Source organism: Protopterus annectens, chromosome 6.part0, assembly GCF_019279795.1.
Source record: "Protopterus annectens isolate FY-2018-M chromosome 6.part0, PAN1.0, whole genome shotgun sequence".
NCBI lineage: Eukaryota > Metazoa > Chordata > Ceratodontiformes > Protopteridae > Protopterus > Protopterus annectens.
This window is the reverse complement of record NC_056737.1, coordinates 1,841,693,065-1,841,709,030: the sequence shown is the minus strand read 5'-3', so window position 1 is coordinate 1,841,709,030 and position 15,966 is coordinate 1,841,693,065. Positions and strand designations below refer to the sequence as shown.

Below are 15,966 nucleotides of genomic sequence, written 5' to 3'. Positions count from 1 at the left end.
GAACATGGCTTGCTGATATGCAGCAGTCCCATCAGGGCGGAGTCTGAGATTGCTTTGTATGCCAGAAAGATGTCACCTCTGAGGAGTCTGCAGGTGACTGAGTAGAGGGGCAGGGCTTTTAGCCTATCTGTGCATGGTAGATGTCTGAGGCCTTGGATTCTTTGGGTGAGGAACCTTTGTGGTCTCTCCAGCTGCTGCATGTGCTTTGTGAGGTACATGCCGAAAGGGGCATTGTACTCAATAATGGTTCTTGTAAGGGAAGAATGCAGGGATGTTATGACCACTTTGTCCCTGGATGAGATACCCTTAAAAATGAGGTGGGCCATGTAGAAAGCTTTCTGTACAGTGGAGGCAATATGGTGGTCAAAAGTCAGTTTGCTATCAACCTGGGTGCCCAAGTCCCTCACAAATGATTGCGTGCTTAGTGCCTTGTTATCAGTGTGATAATTTGTGGGGACATCATTCTCCCCAAAAGGGATGATAATGTATTTTTTGGCATTCAGTTTGAGGCCATATTTCTAGCACCAGATATTTGTTTGGGTGAGACCCTCTTGGAGGATGTCCCCATCACTAGGGAAACTGATGACAGCACCCAGCTTGCAGTCATCTGCAAACCTGGTCAGCCATAGCCCACTAGATTTGGCCTGCACCTCTGAGAAGTATATTTGAAACAGCAGTGGCCCCAAGACCGATCCCTGGGGTATACCATTTGATGTCCTTCATGGATGCATCTGCAGTCATAACAACTGGGTTGTCCTGTCGTCAGGCAGCCCTTCAGTCGGCCGGATTCCAAAGTCCCGGCCGACTGATGTCGCACTTCACCCGTCATCTCTGTTGGCCGGGTATAAAGGCATCAGCCGACGCCATTTTCCCCAGTCTTTCTTGCGGCGTGGCGCCGAAGCAGAAGCTGTTTGCAAGTGCGGTCGGTCGGATCCAGAGATTACTTCTGCGAATACTACTTCGAAGACTTCTAAAGCTAAGTACCCCGTTGGGGACTCTTTCTTGCCTCAGCCGATGTCAGAAAAAGTTAATAATTGTGTAACCTGTGGGAAACAAATACCTCATAAGGATTTCCACTCTTACTGTCTGCCTTGTTTAGGCCCAGCCCACGACGTAGCAGCCTGTTCGGCCTGTGCTTCTTTCAACCGGCGAGCGGCTTAGGCGTCGGTCGGAGTTTGCTGAACAGTTTTTCGGTTCTGATTTCGCGTATATTATGCCGTCGGATCCTCCGACTACCCAAACTGCTAAAAAATGCAAAGATAAAGACCGACACTCGCGGTCCGCGGTTTCGGCCGAAACCATGGTTAAGCAAACGCGAGTGTCTCGGTTTCGGCGAAACCGAGAAAGCTGATCAAAATACAGCAGAATCTATCACTACCACTGAGGCCCCTGCTACTTCTCTTGAATCGGCCTCAGAAATTTTATCCACTACGGTGGTTGCCACTGACTTATCAGACACCATTCCCTTGGATGTGTCTACCCCAGCACGTGGTGCTGCTAGGCCTCCAGCAGCCATGTCCATTAAGGCCTTTGCCAGGGCCAAAGCAGCCAAAACTACTAGAACAGTGCCTGCTAAACCCCCTACAACCTGGCCCTCTTCTAGTTCACAAATGCTTACTCTGGCAGAAGATTTAATTTCATTAATTAGGGGATCTCAATCTCACACAGACAGGGCCTCTCAGCCCCCAGAGAAGAGACCTAGGGCAGAGCCCCCCGAGCCTGTGTCCTCTGATGATTCTGCTGATGAATCAGACATAACAGACCAGCCAGAGGCTCCTTTCTCCAATTTTGAAGACTCAGATGCTGAAGAATCCATTCCAGCTGCCTCCCCACCAGAAGAATTTTCCTTTGGGAAACCTTACATGCCATGCGAGAGCAGTTCCAATGGCAGCAGCAGGATTTCTCAGACTCCAGAAAAAGACTTAGAACCTTTCTGCACCTTCCACAACACAGGCCCTTAGCTATACCTCCTGTGCTCTGTAGTGGATGATGCCTTCAATGATGTCTGCTCTGCACCAGATTCTTTACCGTCAGCCCCTGCCAAACCAGACAGATTTTACAGGGTACCAGACACTCATCACCACCTTTACAAGGCCCCACTTGCAGACCCCGAAACTATATCCCAGGGTCCCAAGGCAGTAGCCGACCACAGCTAAAACCCTATTCCTTCTGAAAGGGAAGCCAGGTCTTTAGACAGATGGGGCAAAAGGTTTACACTTCAGCTACTCTCTCAGCTAGAGCTTTAAACTGTCAGTTTCACATGATACAATACCAAGAGTTTATGCTTGATCAGTTAACAAAAAGCTATCCTCTGATGAATCAATTGATAAGAAATATGTATTAGAAATGGTAAATAACATACAACAGGTTAGTAACCATTCCTTAAAATGTGGCTATGATGCACTGGAGGCTTCATTTAGATCAGCCATGACTGGCACAGTGATAAGAAGGCATGCATGGCTAAAGGAACAAGCTTTACGGATCATGTTAAAGCTAAGTTATTAGATGCTCCTATGGATAAGACCAGCTTGTTTGGTACACCTGCCCAGCAGGTAATGAAGAAAATGGAAGAAAAGGCAAAATCTGTTAAAGCGGTTAAAGATTTCTTGCAGGTCCAACCCCAAGGTTTAGCAGGAACTGGCCTGCCAAAAATTGGTCCTTTCCTGACTCCACAAGATCCCAAAGGGGCAGGAATAGGCGTTCCAGAGGCAGAAACCAATCCAGAGGAGGTGCCTACAGAGGACGACAGTGGCAAGGTAACAACAGAGAAATCTGATCGAAATTAGTATTGTTGCAGTCTTTGATGTCAGCCAGAAGTGCTCTTAGCACCCTTAATGTGCCCATTAATGACTCCTCCTGCAATTGTATGGAGTTACATGTATTGATAACGATCTAAATATGATTGTAGATTATTTTTATAAGACCGTTGTCTACTACTATTGGAACTGTCTGGGTATCTTTCTTCCACATTGCTGTCATTTCTGCCTGCAAATCTTGATATTTTATGACTTTGTGCTTTCTGTACACAAGACACTGTAGTCACTGGGTGTAGCAGTTCCAATGATGAGTGCTACTTTTCTCTTCTTTTCATGGACCACTATGTCTGGTTTTCTCATGTTTGTCTTTTGCACTGTTGGTAATGGGTGATCCCATGTGATGTAGACTTCATCATTTTCTGTGATGCTCTGTGGCTTATGTTTCCAGTGTTTTTCAGCCATTTCAGTACCATAATGTTTGCACAATCCCCAGTGCAACAGTCTTGCCACATTATTATGCCTTTCAGTATGCAGTCCTTCTGCCATTAGTATGTTACAACCAGCAGCAAGGTGTGCGACTATTTCCAGTTGTGTTTTACAGAACTTACATTTGTTTGTTTCTTCCACATTTTCATTGGACTGTGTAAACCAATGTGTACATAGCCCACTATCTTGGGCTGCCAATATCAACCATTCATCTTTTTGTTTGAATTTGCCTCTCCTTAACCATTCCTGCGTTCGATCCTGATCAGCATCAGGTTCTTCCAGATGTTTTCTATGCTTGCAACTATATTTATGCATTTTCCACATTTCTTTACTTCTCATCTGATCTTTTCCTTATGTTCTTTCTTGTGTTTTTTGGCACATTCAGTTGCTGCCTGATTTTTATCTACTTCTGGTTTGATTTCAGTTCCTGCTTGATGCCGATATGCCTCTGCTAGAGTAAGCAGGGAAGTCATCTTAGATTTATTTTCCTCATGTTTCAAAACTTTCATTACGTTTGGGTCTTGTGAGGCCAGCACATATGTGTGCAGTCCTACCCTTTCAGATCTGTTCATGTAATCAATTTCTAGGAAGCACACACCTCCTTCAGCACAGTGGATATATAATCTTGGTATGCACTGATTTGTATAAATCATTTTGGTGAGCATGAAGCATCCTTCTTGTTTTCCAGTCTTATCTATCCAACATGTTTTCCAGCCAGTCAGTCATTCCAAAGCTGTTAAGTTAGGACAGGAAGAGCAAATTGGTTTATAGCTTGAATTTTGTTGCTAGTTGTCAGTGCTTTTTCAGGATTAATTCAAGTCTTCTAAAATATTCCTTACTAAGTTTTATTCGCATTTGTTCATGTTTTATTGTTGATCCTTCATCAATTCCAAAATATTTATATACTCCCTCTTGCTCAAGTTCTTTTATATCACATTCTTGTCCCAAACTGATGTTTTCTTGGTCATAGGATCACAGGAAGTTACTAGGCTATCGGCCATGAGGCCCTTACAAACCTAGCCAATAATTTAGCCCATGTTTCAACAAGTCAGCACCCTATGCCACTGTCAAGCAAGGACACAGGTGGAATCCCAGGGGTGTATTTTCTGTTCCCCATCCATTTATCCAGGTTGCACTTAAAAAGGTTTAATGAGGTACTCTGCTTTACGTGGAGGGGGAATCTATTCCACAAAAGAAGGAGTTTCTGAAACACAAATCTGTCCCGCCAACAAGTCCTGTTGATGTTACAGACCAGGTTGGAGTCGTTCATGTGGGTTACACGAGTGGAACATGGCTTGCTGATATGCAGCAGTCCCATCAGGGCGGAGTCTGAGATTGCTTTGTATGCCAGAAAGATGTCACCTCTGAGGAGTCTGCAGGTGACTGAGTAGAGGGGCAGGGCTTTTAGCCTATCTGTGCATGGTAGATGTCTGAGGCCTTGGATTCTTTGGGTAAGGAACCTTTGTGGTCTCTCCAGCTGCTGCATGTTTGTGAGGTACATGCCGAAAGGGCATTGTACTCAATAATGGTTCTTGTAAGGGAAGAATGCAGGGATGTTATGACCACCTTGTCCCTTGATGAGATACCCTTACTAATGAGGTGGGCCCTGTAGAAAGCTTTCTGTACAGTGGAGGCAATATGGTGATCAAAATTCAGTTTGCTATCAACCTGGGTGCCCAAGTCCCTCACAGCTGATTGCATGCTTAGTGCCTTGTTATCAGTGTGATAATTTGTGGGGACATCATTCTCCCCAAAAGGGATGATAATGTATTTTTTGGCATTCAGTTTGAGGCCATATTTCTAGCACCAGATATTTGTTTGGGTGAGACCCTCTTGGAGGATGTCCCCATCACTAGGGAAACTGATGACAGCACCCAGCTTGCAGTCATCTGCAAACCTGGTCAGCCATAGCCCACTAGATTTGGCCTGCACCTCTGAGAAGTATATTTGAAACAGCAGTGGCCCCAAGACCGATCCCTGGGGTATACCATTTGTTATGGCTCTACTACTTGAGGTAGCTTCCCCTTTTTTGACTAGGTGGGGTCTGTCAGTGAACCAGTTTGCTACCCATCTGGTAATATTTGGATGGATGCATAGTTGAGACAGTTTATCTATTATACCTGAGTGGGGAATAGTATCGAAGTCCTTGGTCAGGTCAAGGTAGGCAATGTGCACCATCTTCCCCTCGTCTTTGGACTTGGTGACTGTCTCAAAGAAGTCGACCAGATTTGCCAGGCATGACCTCCCCTTGACAAAACCAAACTGTTTGGAATCATGTGTCTGGAGGTTGCCAATGTCCTTGTTAATGACGTCCATGATAATCCACTCCATGGCCATGCAGATCAGGTTAGTTAGGCTGATAGGTCTGTAATTTCCTAGATCAGTGGATGCTCCACATTTGCGCAAAGGGATGACTGTAGCTGTCCTCCACTTGGCTGGCACGAAGCCGGTACTCAGGCTTTGGTTGAATAGGGTGCCTAATGGTGTTGCAAGTTCCTGCCTGAGTTCCTGTAGGATGCAGCCTGGGATGTTATCAGGTCCCATGGAAGCTGTATGTTTTGCCTTTGAGAGGTGATGACTTGCTCCATAGAGATAAGAGGAGGGGGACAGGTACTAGGGATGTCCTGTTTTACTGATGAGGGGGGGAGCAGAGGAGTGAAGTTTTCACTGAACCTGTCTGCCAGCAGGTTGGCTATATCTACAGGGTTAGTGTATGTCGTGTCCTTGACCACCAATTCTAAGCAGATCTGGGTGCTTCCCTTGAGATTGCAGACATATGTGAAGAAAGCCTTATGATTGTCTTTAGTAGATGTGGCCACTTTGGACTCAGTTTGCTTTAGAGGATTTCACTAGTACTCTTATTTGCTTGTTCAGGCTAAGGAGAGATTGCTTCCAGGTAGACACCTGCTCCTTCTTGGTCCTGGACAGCAATTTTTTCCTTTTATTATAAAGTTCATTTATTGTAGATGTCCACCAGACAGGTTTACTCTTCCTTGAGGAGGAATATTTCATCTTGTCTGGTATTCCTGATTCCATGCAACTATGTAAATACTCATATAGTACTTTGGTGTAAGTTTGGACATATGTGCCAGTTCATGTGGAGGGGGAGGCAACTGTGAAGCTGTCTAGACCTTCCCTCAGGAGGTTGTAATCAGGTTTGGAGAAGTTTTCTGTTTGACACTAGCTGGGGGGGGGGGGGGGTGTCAGGGCAGATGATGACTTTGAAAGTGACTGTTTTGTGGTAGGATCTTACTAGGGATTATGACACTGTAGGGATGCTGCAGTGGTTACTCATGTTGGTTAATACCAAGTCTAGGATATTTTCACCTCTTGTGGGGGTGTCAACCAACTGGTCCAAGGCATTTGCATTGACAAAATCAAGGAATCTGTGGGCATTTATGTTTTGGCATGAGTATTTCTTCCAGTCTATGGTTGGATAGTTAAAGTCGCCCAGGATCAGGGTAAAGGGTAGAATCTTGATAGATTCGAAGAGGTCCAGATAGATGGAATGGGCATCTTGAGTCATAATTGGAGGCCTGTAGCTAGCTATGATTTGAATAGGGGTCTTGTCAATTGTTAATTGCACCTGGAGTATTTCCTGTGCATCATACTGTTTGATCAGCCTAGAGGTGTGTATGTCTTTTATATATATTGCAACTCCACCTCCTTTTGTTTTGCTCCCCACAGTTTTAGGGTCCGAGTGAATGATACAATGGTATGACTAGGGTGCCCTCCGCAGCTTTGAACTAGGTTTCTGTGACTGCACAAATGTCAGCTTCTTCCAGGGTTAAGAATGCTTGCAATGAGTGCAGTTTCATGTTTAGACTCCAAGCATTTAGCAGCATGACGTTTAATTTACGTTTTGATGAAATTTTCGTGTTGGTAGTTTTGACCTCATGGCATTGCCTAAAAAAGGCACTATGGGGAGGCAAGAGCCTTTGCCAGGAGCCTGAAACCCAAGGGAGACAGATTCAGGTCATCTCTGGCAAAACAGCGAGGCTTGTCAGTCATGTCATCCCAGGCTGTCAAGTACTTGATCCCCTTGGAATGACACCAGAAACTAAGCCAATTGTTAAAGTCAATCATTTTCTGTTTGTATTAAGGCATCAATCTGGGTGATGATAGAATGCTTCTTAAGGCTAGGAACATACCTGCCTGGTGCCTCAGCAAGCTCGATTATGTCTCTCTTCATATAGTCCAGGGAGGTATGTCTCAAGTCATTCACTCCAACGTGGACTATGACAGAGTCATAACAGTACCTGTTGAGATACTTGAGTGCATTGGTGATATGGGGGGTTCTGGCACCCAACAAACAGCTAACCGTGACTGTCTCCTTATCAAGCCTCTTGTGGGGCACATCTGTGTGTCTCACAATGGAGTCTATTATGATTAATAGTTTAAGTTTATGTTTAGGCCTTAGTGGCTGTGAGAGACAGGTGTGCGGACTATGTGTGATGTATGGTGTGGTGGGCAGTGGAGTTTACTTGTGTTTATGCCTCAGAGATCTCTTTTGTTTGGGTATACTTTTGTTGAGGACCTCCGCATAAGTGGGGGTGTGTTTTGTAGGTGTGGGTGGTGCTTTAGATGTGATGTTCGTATTGTCAACCTTCTCAATGTTGGTTTGTGAGGGAGAGAGCAATGACACTAGGTGCTTGATGTAATTGCATCTCTCACAAATTGTGTTCCTAGGTGGTAGTAGTAGAGAGTTGTCTGTGTATATGAGGCAGTTGCTAAACTGTCTCAGGATGCCTATATTGACCAGACTGGCAGGAGAAAATGTAGGAAATTGTCCATCCATAGTTATCAGAAACTGAAAGAGCTAAGAGGGTAAAGGGAGGAAGGTCTAAAAGTAGTACTACTAGATGATAACACAAGTGCTACTAAGGGAAAACTTGTAGCTGGAATACCTCAAAAAGGTTTAAAAAACATGCAGCTGAAGCTCTGGATGCAGCAGACTTGTATATAGACTATGCTACTCAATTTTAAGGGTAAGAACTCAGTAAGAAAAAACTCACAATGAAGCACAGATTAATCACTTATAGTCAAGAGAATAGAACTCGCAGTATGAAAAAAAATACAGTTAAACAGCAACAAAATGCAGTTAAACAGTAATGAATTGCAGTAAATAGCAATGAAATATAGTTAAAGTAGATTGCTTTGAAACAGTAGCTCACAATCACAACAGTAACAGACAGCACAAATAAAGCAGCGATTCAGTAGAATACTGTCATCAATTTAGTGAGGCTACGAACAAGCAGTAATAAATACGGCAAATATAAATGAAGTAAAAAGAGGTACAGTTTTCTTTTTGTAGTAGGAAGTGAAGAGACAGAAGATAAGATAATTCAAGTTTCAGAAGCTAAAGGGATGGGCCTTTATTAAGTTCTCACTATAAACAGTAGAATGAGCTGATGTAATGTGACTGGGGGGAGTGTCCAGTATCAACTTTATACTAGAGGCAAGCAACTCAAAGCCACCAATATTTAAAACCACCACAGCACCTGCGCAGGTGAGTGGGACAAAAAACAGTTGCACAGATTACACAGATATACAATAAAACTGAAGTCCAGAAAATAGTTGAAAATAGGCACTTTTCTTTTTCCAGTATCACAGCAGAGCAAATGGCAGAAGGCCTATCTCACTGCAGCTTTGAACAGCTTGAGCAGACAAGTAGAACTGGTTTAAAACACTGGCTATTGAAGGCAAAGAAACAGAAACAGCCCAATTATCCAATCAAAATAACAGTGTTGCAGGAATGATTCTAGCTGGATCAAACCAGACTGATTTTTTTCTGCCACAAAGAAAACAACTAGGCCTCTCTAGACAAAGATTTCACTACAAGCTCCAAAGGTCACAAACAGTAACAGATATTCAGCTCTAACAGACAGCAAAAAGGAGACTAAAACAGTTGCACAGATTACAAACTACAGTTGCACATATTACACAGATATACAGTAAAACAGAAGTGCAGAAAACAGTTGAAAATAAGTACTTATCCTTTTCCAGTATCACAGCACAGCAAATAGCAGAAGACCTATCTCATTGTAGCTTTGAACAGCTTGAGCAAACAAGTAGAACTGGTTTAAAACACTGGCTATTAAAGCAAAAAAAAAACAGAAACCAGACCAGTTGGTGCTGCAGTTTTTTGCTTTAAAGATTGGTTTTGCACATTTATCAAGACCAATTTACATTCTTGTATCATCTGAAAATTTTTGACTACTTACAGTTGTGCTTTCAGTTCCTCATCTGATGAGCTATACAGTTTTAAATATTTGACATAGAGAAGATGTGAGGTCTTTACACTTCGTTGTTTTTTAGGAGACAAATTATAACCATGGCCTAATCTGTTAAGTAGACAGCTTAAAGGGTTAAGAGCAAGACAGAATAGTAGCGGTGACTGGGAGTCGCTATGAAATATCCCCCCTTTGAATTTTTATCCCTGAAGTAATAATTTGTCCTTTGTCATGGCTTAATTGCAAAGTGGCTTGCCACTGTTTCATGGTCACTGTAATTTAATTGATCAGTGTAAGTTGTATCTTATACATTTTTAAGCACTGTTTTATCCATGAATGTGGGATACTATCAAATGTTTTTTGTAGTCAATCCATGCCACACTTAGATACTTCCCTTTTTTACAGTTCTCCATTATGACTTTATTTAGCCAATAGGTGCGAATTACAATACATCGATTTGTAAGCTGATAGACTGAATTTTGAAAGACTATTTTTAATGATTGGTCAATTGATGACCATTACCTTTTGTATTTAAGCTGAGTGAAACAAAGTATTTAAATGGTCTGATGAAGCACCAGTGACTGGGTGCGAAAGCGCTTACCATTAAAGATTACGTTATCCTCTGTCGTGTGTCACCCTCTGCACTGTTTATTATTTTTTTTTTGATCTGTTTATCTGTGAGTGTTGTAGGACATTTATTTGCAGTGGCAAGCCTATTTCTATATTTAATTTTTGTCATATGTGGATTCTTCCCTTTTTTACAGTTCTCCAGTATGACTTTGTTTAGCAACAGATGATCTTTTGTTCTATATGACTTTCTTTTATTACCCTTTTGTTCTGTTACCATGATTGAATATTCTTCTAAATGATTATAAACTTTGTCGGCATCAATTCCGATATATAGTTTATACGTCATCGGAAGGCAAGTTATTGATCTATAATTTTTTGGATAACTTGTTTTTCCTGTTGTTAACCAGGTTGGTGTCTGTTTGGGGTACGCATATAAATAGTACTTACTCATGGCTAAGTCTTTGTGCAAAGATGTTAATACTTTTAGCCGGAAGTTAGGAACTGCATCTGGGCCTGGGTTTTTCAAATTGGATGCTTTTCTTAACTTCATCTCAACCTCTCTGGCCGTTACCTCATCCCATTTCATATCCTGTACCTTTGAACTTCTTAATCTTTCTTTTACGTCTTCTATCCACTTAGCGTCTTTGTTATGTTCCACAGGATCTTCATGAATATTTCTACAAAATGTATTTCTTCTTTTTTGGGTGGTCTTTCACTTCCTTTTGCCTTGTTTCCCAATTTTCTATAGAACTTTTTGGGGTCATCAATAAATTGCTTATTTTGTATTTTTCCTTTATATATATCTTGTATCTTCTAATTTTTTCTGCCTGTGATGAGATTTTTAGTTTATTTGCAATAGTACGAGATAGATCCTGATCCGTTATAATTGTGCACATTGCTTTTCTAAGTATTTTTGTTATTGTGTTCCCTCTTCTATACTCTTCTAACAGTGACACTTCTTGTCTTAATTACTTTATAGTTTTCTCTATTCGATATTTCCTTGATGGTATTCTATATCTCCCCTTCATTTCCCTTACGACCCTGTGTCTTGTAGTAGAATTTTATCTGTTATTAATTCAGCTGCACAGTAACATATCCTGTTTACTTCTGTTATATTGCATGGCTCTCTATGGACAGTCCTAATTACTGTGTTTATTTGTTTTATCAAACTTCTGACATTTGGGTTTTATTGACCTTCTGCAGTCTATTTCTTTCATTCATCTTAATATGTTTATCTATCGCTATTAAATCAAGCAACTCTTCTCTTAGTTCATTTTCTTCTAAAGTAAGGGCACATTCTTTGCTCTCCATTTCTTGCGGGCATTCTTTAACGAGATCTATAGCATCTTCCTGTGGCATATTCTCGTCAATTTCATCCTGTAGCATCCATTGCTCTGTCATATGGGAACTGTCTGTCCTGTCACACCTCAACATTGACTGCGTCAGAGTTGCCACAGTTTCCTGTTCCTTCGCTTGCTGTCCAGCTTCAAATGAACATTTATACTGGTTTCCTGTGGAAGGCTGCAAAATATCTTCATATAGCAACTACCCAGTTGCTTCCCATTCAACTGGTTTCTCCTTATTTTGGATATCTTTTGCTCTATTCTGCTGTTCTGCTTTCTGAGTTAAGATTTTCTAACCTGAATCCTTCACTTCGCAGGTACTCCATAACCTCAGTTTCTATTTCTTTAACTTCTCCATTACTGATCTTCTTTTCTACTTTTTGTCTTTGTCTTCTTATTTTTTTGTATTGTAAAGTTTTCCATGTTCGAATTCCTTTGCCTGTGTTTCTTTTCAGATATCTTTGGTGCTGTTCTTTTTGTATTGATTAATTTTGCTTTCTCCTTTGCATAAACATTATATCATACTAAATCTCTTTCTTTCCCATGTCCATATTTCTTCCTCAGACTTTTCTTGATCTTCCTGTTTCTTCTTACTTTGGGGACTTATTCCATCATGCTATGGTGTAACTTGTATTAGATCTTCTAAACCAAATCCTTCACTTCAAAGGCATTCCATAACTTCAGCTTTTTTTAACTTCTATTTTACTAATCTTCTTTTCTACATTTCCTCTTTGTAATATTATTTTTTTATTGTGAAAGTTTCCCTGTCTGAATGCCTTTGCCTGGATTTCTCTTTGAATATCTTTGGGGCTGCCTTTTTTATATTGATTAATTTGGCTTTTGACTTTGCATAAATATTGCACCATATCAAATCACTCTTTCTTTCCCATGTCCATATTTCTTTTTTATACTTTTCAAAACTGTCTAGGTGTTGTTTATATTTTCACACTTCCTTCAGTTGCTTCTTTTTCCAGACAGATCAAAGTTTCTTGGTCTATATAATCTGTTGTATTAATGAACAGAAATTTGTATTTGAGGCTTCTGACAGACTTTCTTGTGGAAGTATTTTTCTTTTCTCTAATTTCTCTCTTAATCTTTTTGTATATCTTGTGTCTGGAAATTCTGGGATTTTTACATAATAGTGACAATACATAATTTATTTCTTATCCACAATAGTCCACTCTGTCATCTTTATGGCTGCTCTTTGGCCTATCAGTTTTTGTGATTTTTGTGGACTGTTGCTTCCTTCTACATCAAGGGGGGCCATCCTCCCCTTGGGCCTGACCTAGCCCCAATGTAGGAATGTTTCCATATTTTGAGGATTCTACACTGTCATTTTTTCCAGTCCTGGCACCTACCAGGATTGGGCACTTTTTAATCGGGGGTCTTGTGCACCCAGCTATCTTTTTTTTATTTTTGGCCTACTTCTGTCAATGCTATATGCTCTATAAAAATAGTTTATATATCAGTGTCGTCTTGGTGAGATTTTGTGAAAAAACTGGGTCCACCTCGTGAAGGTACTCACCAAGACTTGAAGGTGAATTCAGTACTACTCTCCTTTGCTTGCTGACTTATCATCTCTCCATTTGGACCCCCATGTAATATTCTGTATGGCTGTTATTACTGTCCTTAAGGATCTGCATCCAAAATACCACTCTCATTATTTCTTGAACTCCACCCTGCTTCATTATCATCCATTTCCAGTTTGAATGCTAACCTTCTGTTTGTGTTATGTATATGATGAGCCTTAACTGTATTGCTCTAAAATATCCTTTTAAATCAGGTTATCCTAAATCAACTTGTTCCTTTGGAAGGATCAGTTTATCCCACTCACCTGTTGCCCTTTTCCCCTCCCAGATAAACTCCTTCAACTCTTTATTAATTATTGTCTCCTCTGGTTGATAAAAATATGCTTGGCCCATATATGAAAGTAAAGGGACTAAAAACATTTTCACTGCCTGTATCCTTCTATCCATGTCCATAAACAAGAGCTTCCAGCTTCTCAGATTTTGTATGATCTTTTTAGTCTTTTCCCACATATCTTTAGCTGCCATAGCAGAAGCTTCTTTAATCCATACTCATAAAAGTAATTGTTTTATGTATTTATTTTTTGTCACTTGACATTTAATGCCATCAGTAATTATTATTATTATTATTATTATTGTTATTATTATTACTTTGAAAATGAGTTACAGAGCTCTGCCTTATAAGTCATTGTAAAATTATGTTCCCTTAGAAGTTCTTCCATTACTAATGAAGTTAGCACATGTTTTCTTCTCTTCTGGGTATACCAGATGCAGACTAATGTGAGTAACGCAGTTTTATTTTTTCCCCTTAGGGATGTCAATGAGAAAAATACAGTTAAAGGGTATGTAACATACTGAATTTTGGTGTATATCTAAAGTACGCTTTTATGTGTGATGCTTGTCTTGTATTTTACCGTATAAAATATTACACCTTTTACACAGATTCCGAAAATTTAATATATTGGGAACAAACACCAAAGTGATGAACATGGAGGAGTCCACCAATGGAAGTCTGGCAGCTGAGTTTCGACACTTGGTGAGAGCAGGCTTTTTCATCATATTTATCAGATAATGAATTCAGTTTCACATCATTATATGGGCAGTTGTGAAGCAGAACATGTGACACATATGTGTGATATGCTTTTGATTCAGATCAGTCATTCGTGATAGAATTTATATCTCACAGGAACATGTGCATTTAATTGAAGGTCTTGAAATGCACCTAATAACTATTTCAGATCATGCGCCAATAATCACTAAAATAAAAATGCAAGGTGATGAAATAAAAATGAGACACTGGCGCTTTCCCACCTATGGGTTGAAAAGAGAGGAATTTAAGGAATGGATTGTGGAATTAATTCAGGAGCTACTAGAGAAGATAGAAATTTCTTCTGAAACTGTAGCTAGGGATGGGGATAAAATTAAAGTGGAGTTTAAAACTAGGGTGGAAATAAAGGAAAGGGAGATATGGCTAAGAAGTAACAGGAATTATTTAGAGGGAATGACAAATGTTAGTACTGCAAAATAGGGGGGATCTCTCAGAACAAGAAAAGGAGCAACTGCAGAATGCTAAACAGAAAATAAGGGATTACCTAGATAATATGCACGAGTTTAGAAAGATTGCTGTTAAGCAACTGTTTTTGATAATTCTAGAGCACAAAAACTTATAGCACAACAACTCAGGCAACCAAAAGCGTAAAGAGCTGTCACCAAGCTTAGGAAGCCTGTAACAAGGAAGACAACAAGAGATCGCTGTAGAAGTATTAGAAATATTTTGAAAATTTTATGAAAGTTTGTATAAAGCAGAGAAATATGGAAATCAAGAAAAAGTACAAATGGAAATGTTTATGGAAGAATTAAATATGCCAAGGTTAGAGGTAAATGAGGCTCAATTTACTAACCGTTAGGATAGGAAGAGATGAGATAAAAATGGCTATGTGTAACCAATCTACAGGAAAGTACCCAGGAATGGATTGTATTCCTGTGGAAGCTTGAAAGCTAGGAGGAAAAAACTTATAAAGCTCTGGAAGATGTTGTTTAACAGTATTTTAAGAGGAGGAGAAGTACCAGCATCCTGGAAGAAGGCTGTGGTAACAGTAATACCTAAACAGGGTAAAGATACATCAGATCCAGCTTCATGCAAGGCCATTTCCATACTAAAAAATGATTATAAAGTGTTTATGTCTATAATGGCTAAAGGAATGGCAAAACTGATACCAAAATTGATAGATATGGATCAGTGTGGTTATGTGGAGGGGAGGCAAACATTTGACAATATTAACAGAACACTGATGATCCAGAGGGAAGCAGAATGTAAGAAAATACCACTGTTATTGGTGGCTTTTGATGCAGAGAAAGCATTTGACAAAGTAAACTGGGACTTCATGAGCAGGGCAATGGAAGCAGTTGCTTTCCCTGATACAATTATAAGGTTGGTTAGGAGTATATATGTGGGATCAGAGGCAAAAATTAAAGTGTGTGGAGTTCTCTCTGATAACTTCTGCCTGAGTGGAGGAACCAGGCAGGATCGTCCGCTTTCCCCTTTGTTGTTTGCATTATATTTAGAACCATTGACAAAGAAAATAAGAGACTCAAAAATTCAAGGATATAATTAGGATGGTAGTCAGTAAAAGCTGGCTCTATTTGCAGATGATATTATTTTATAGATGACAAAACCAGAAAGGGACATTTCAGTGTTGTGAAACATTTTAAGACAGTTTCATATCTTTTCTGGATACAAAATTAATGAAGCTAAAACAAAGATAGTAGTGGTAAATTTTGTACCCACACATGAATTGGTACAGCAATATCCATATTTGTGGGGACATGGTAAAATGCAGTATTTTGAGTATGGATTAGAAGTGACTGTATTATGGCAGCTAAAGATATGTGGGAAGAGAATAAACAGAAGATAATACAAAAATTGAGAAACTGGAAGATGTTCTTCGTGTTACACTGCTGCAGTCATTACACTTGGGTTATCCTGCCGTCAGGCGGTCCCGCAGTCGGCCAGAGTTCCAAAGTCTTGGTCCGGCATCAGTTGCTGTCGCCT

At 40.4% G+C, this 15,966-nt stretch overlaps 1 protein-coding gene across 3 annotated transcripts in view; it reads left to right on the top strand.

Moving 5' to 3' along the window:
- Positions 1-15,966, top strand: part of STAT1 (signal transducer and activator of transcription 1) — a 1,683,855-nt gene that overhangs the window by 902,798 nt on the left and 765,091 nt on the right. For all 3 annotated transcript variants that reach the window (XM_044075195.1, XM_044075193.1, XM_044075194.1), the window contains 2 exons: positions 13,727-13,756; positions 13,857-13,950. In XM_044075195.1, coding sequence (XP_043931130.1) covers positions 13,727-13,756; positions 13,857-13,950 — 124 coding nt within the window. The remainder of the gene's footprint in view (positions 1-13,726; positions 13,757-13,856; positions 13,951-15,966) is intronic.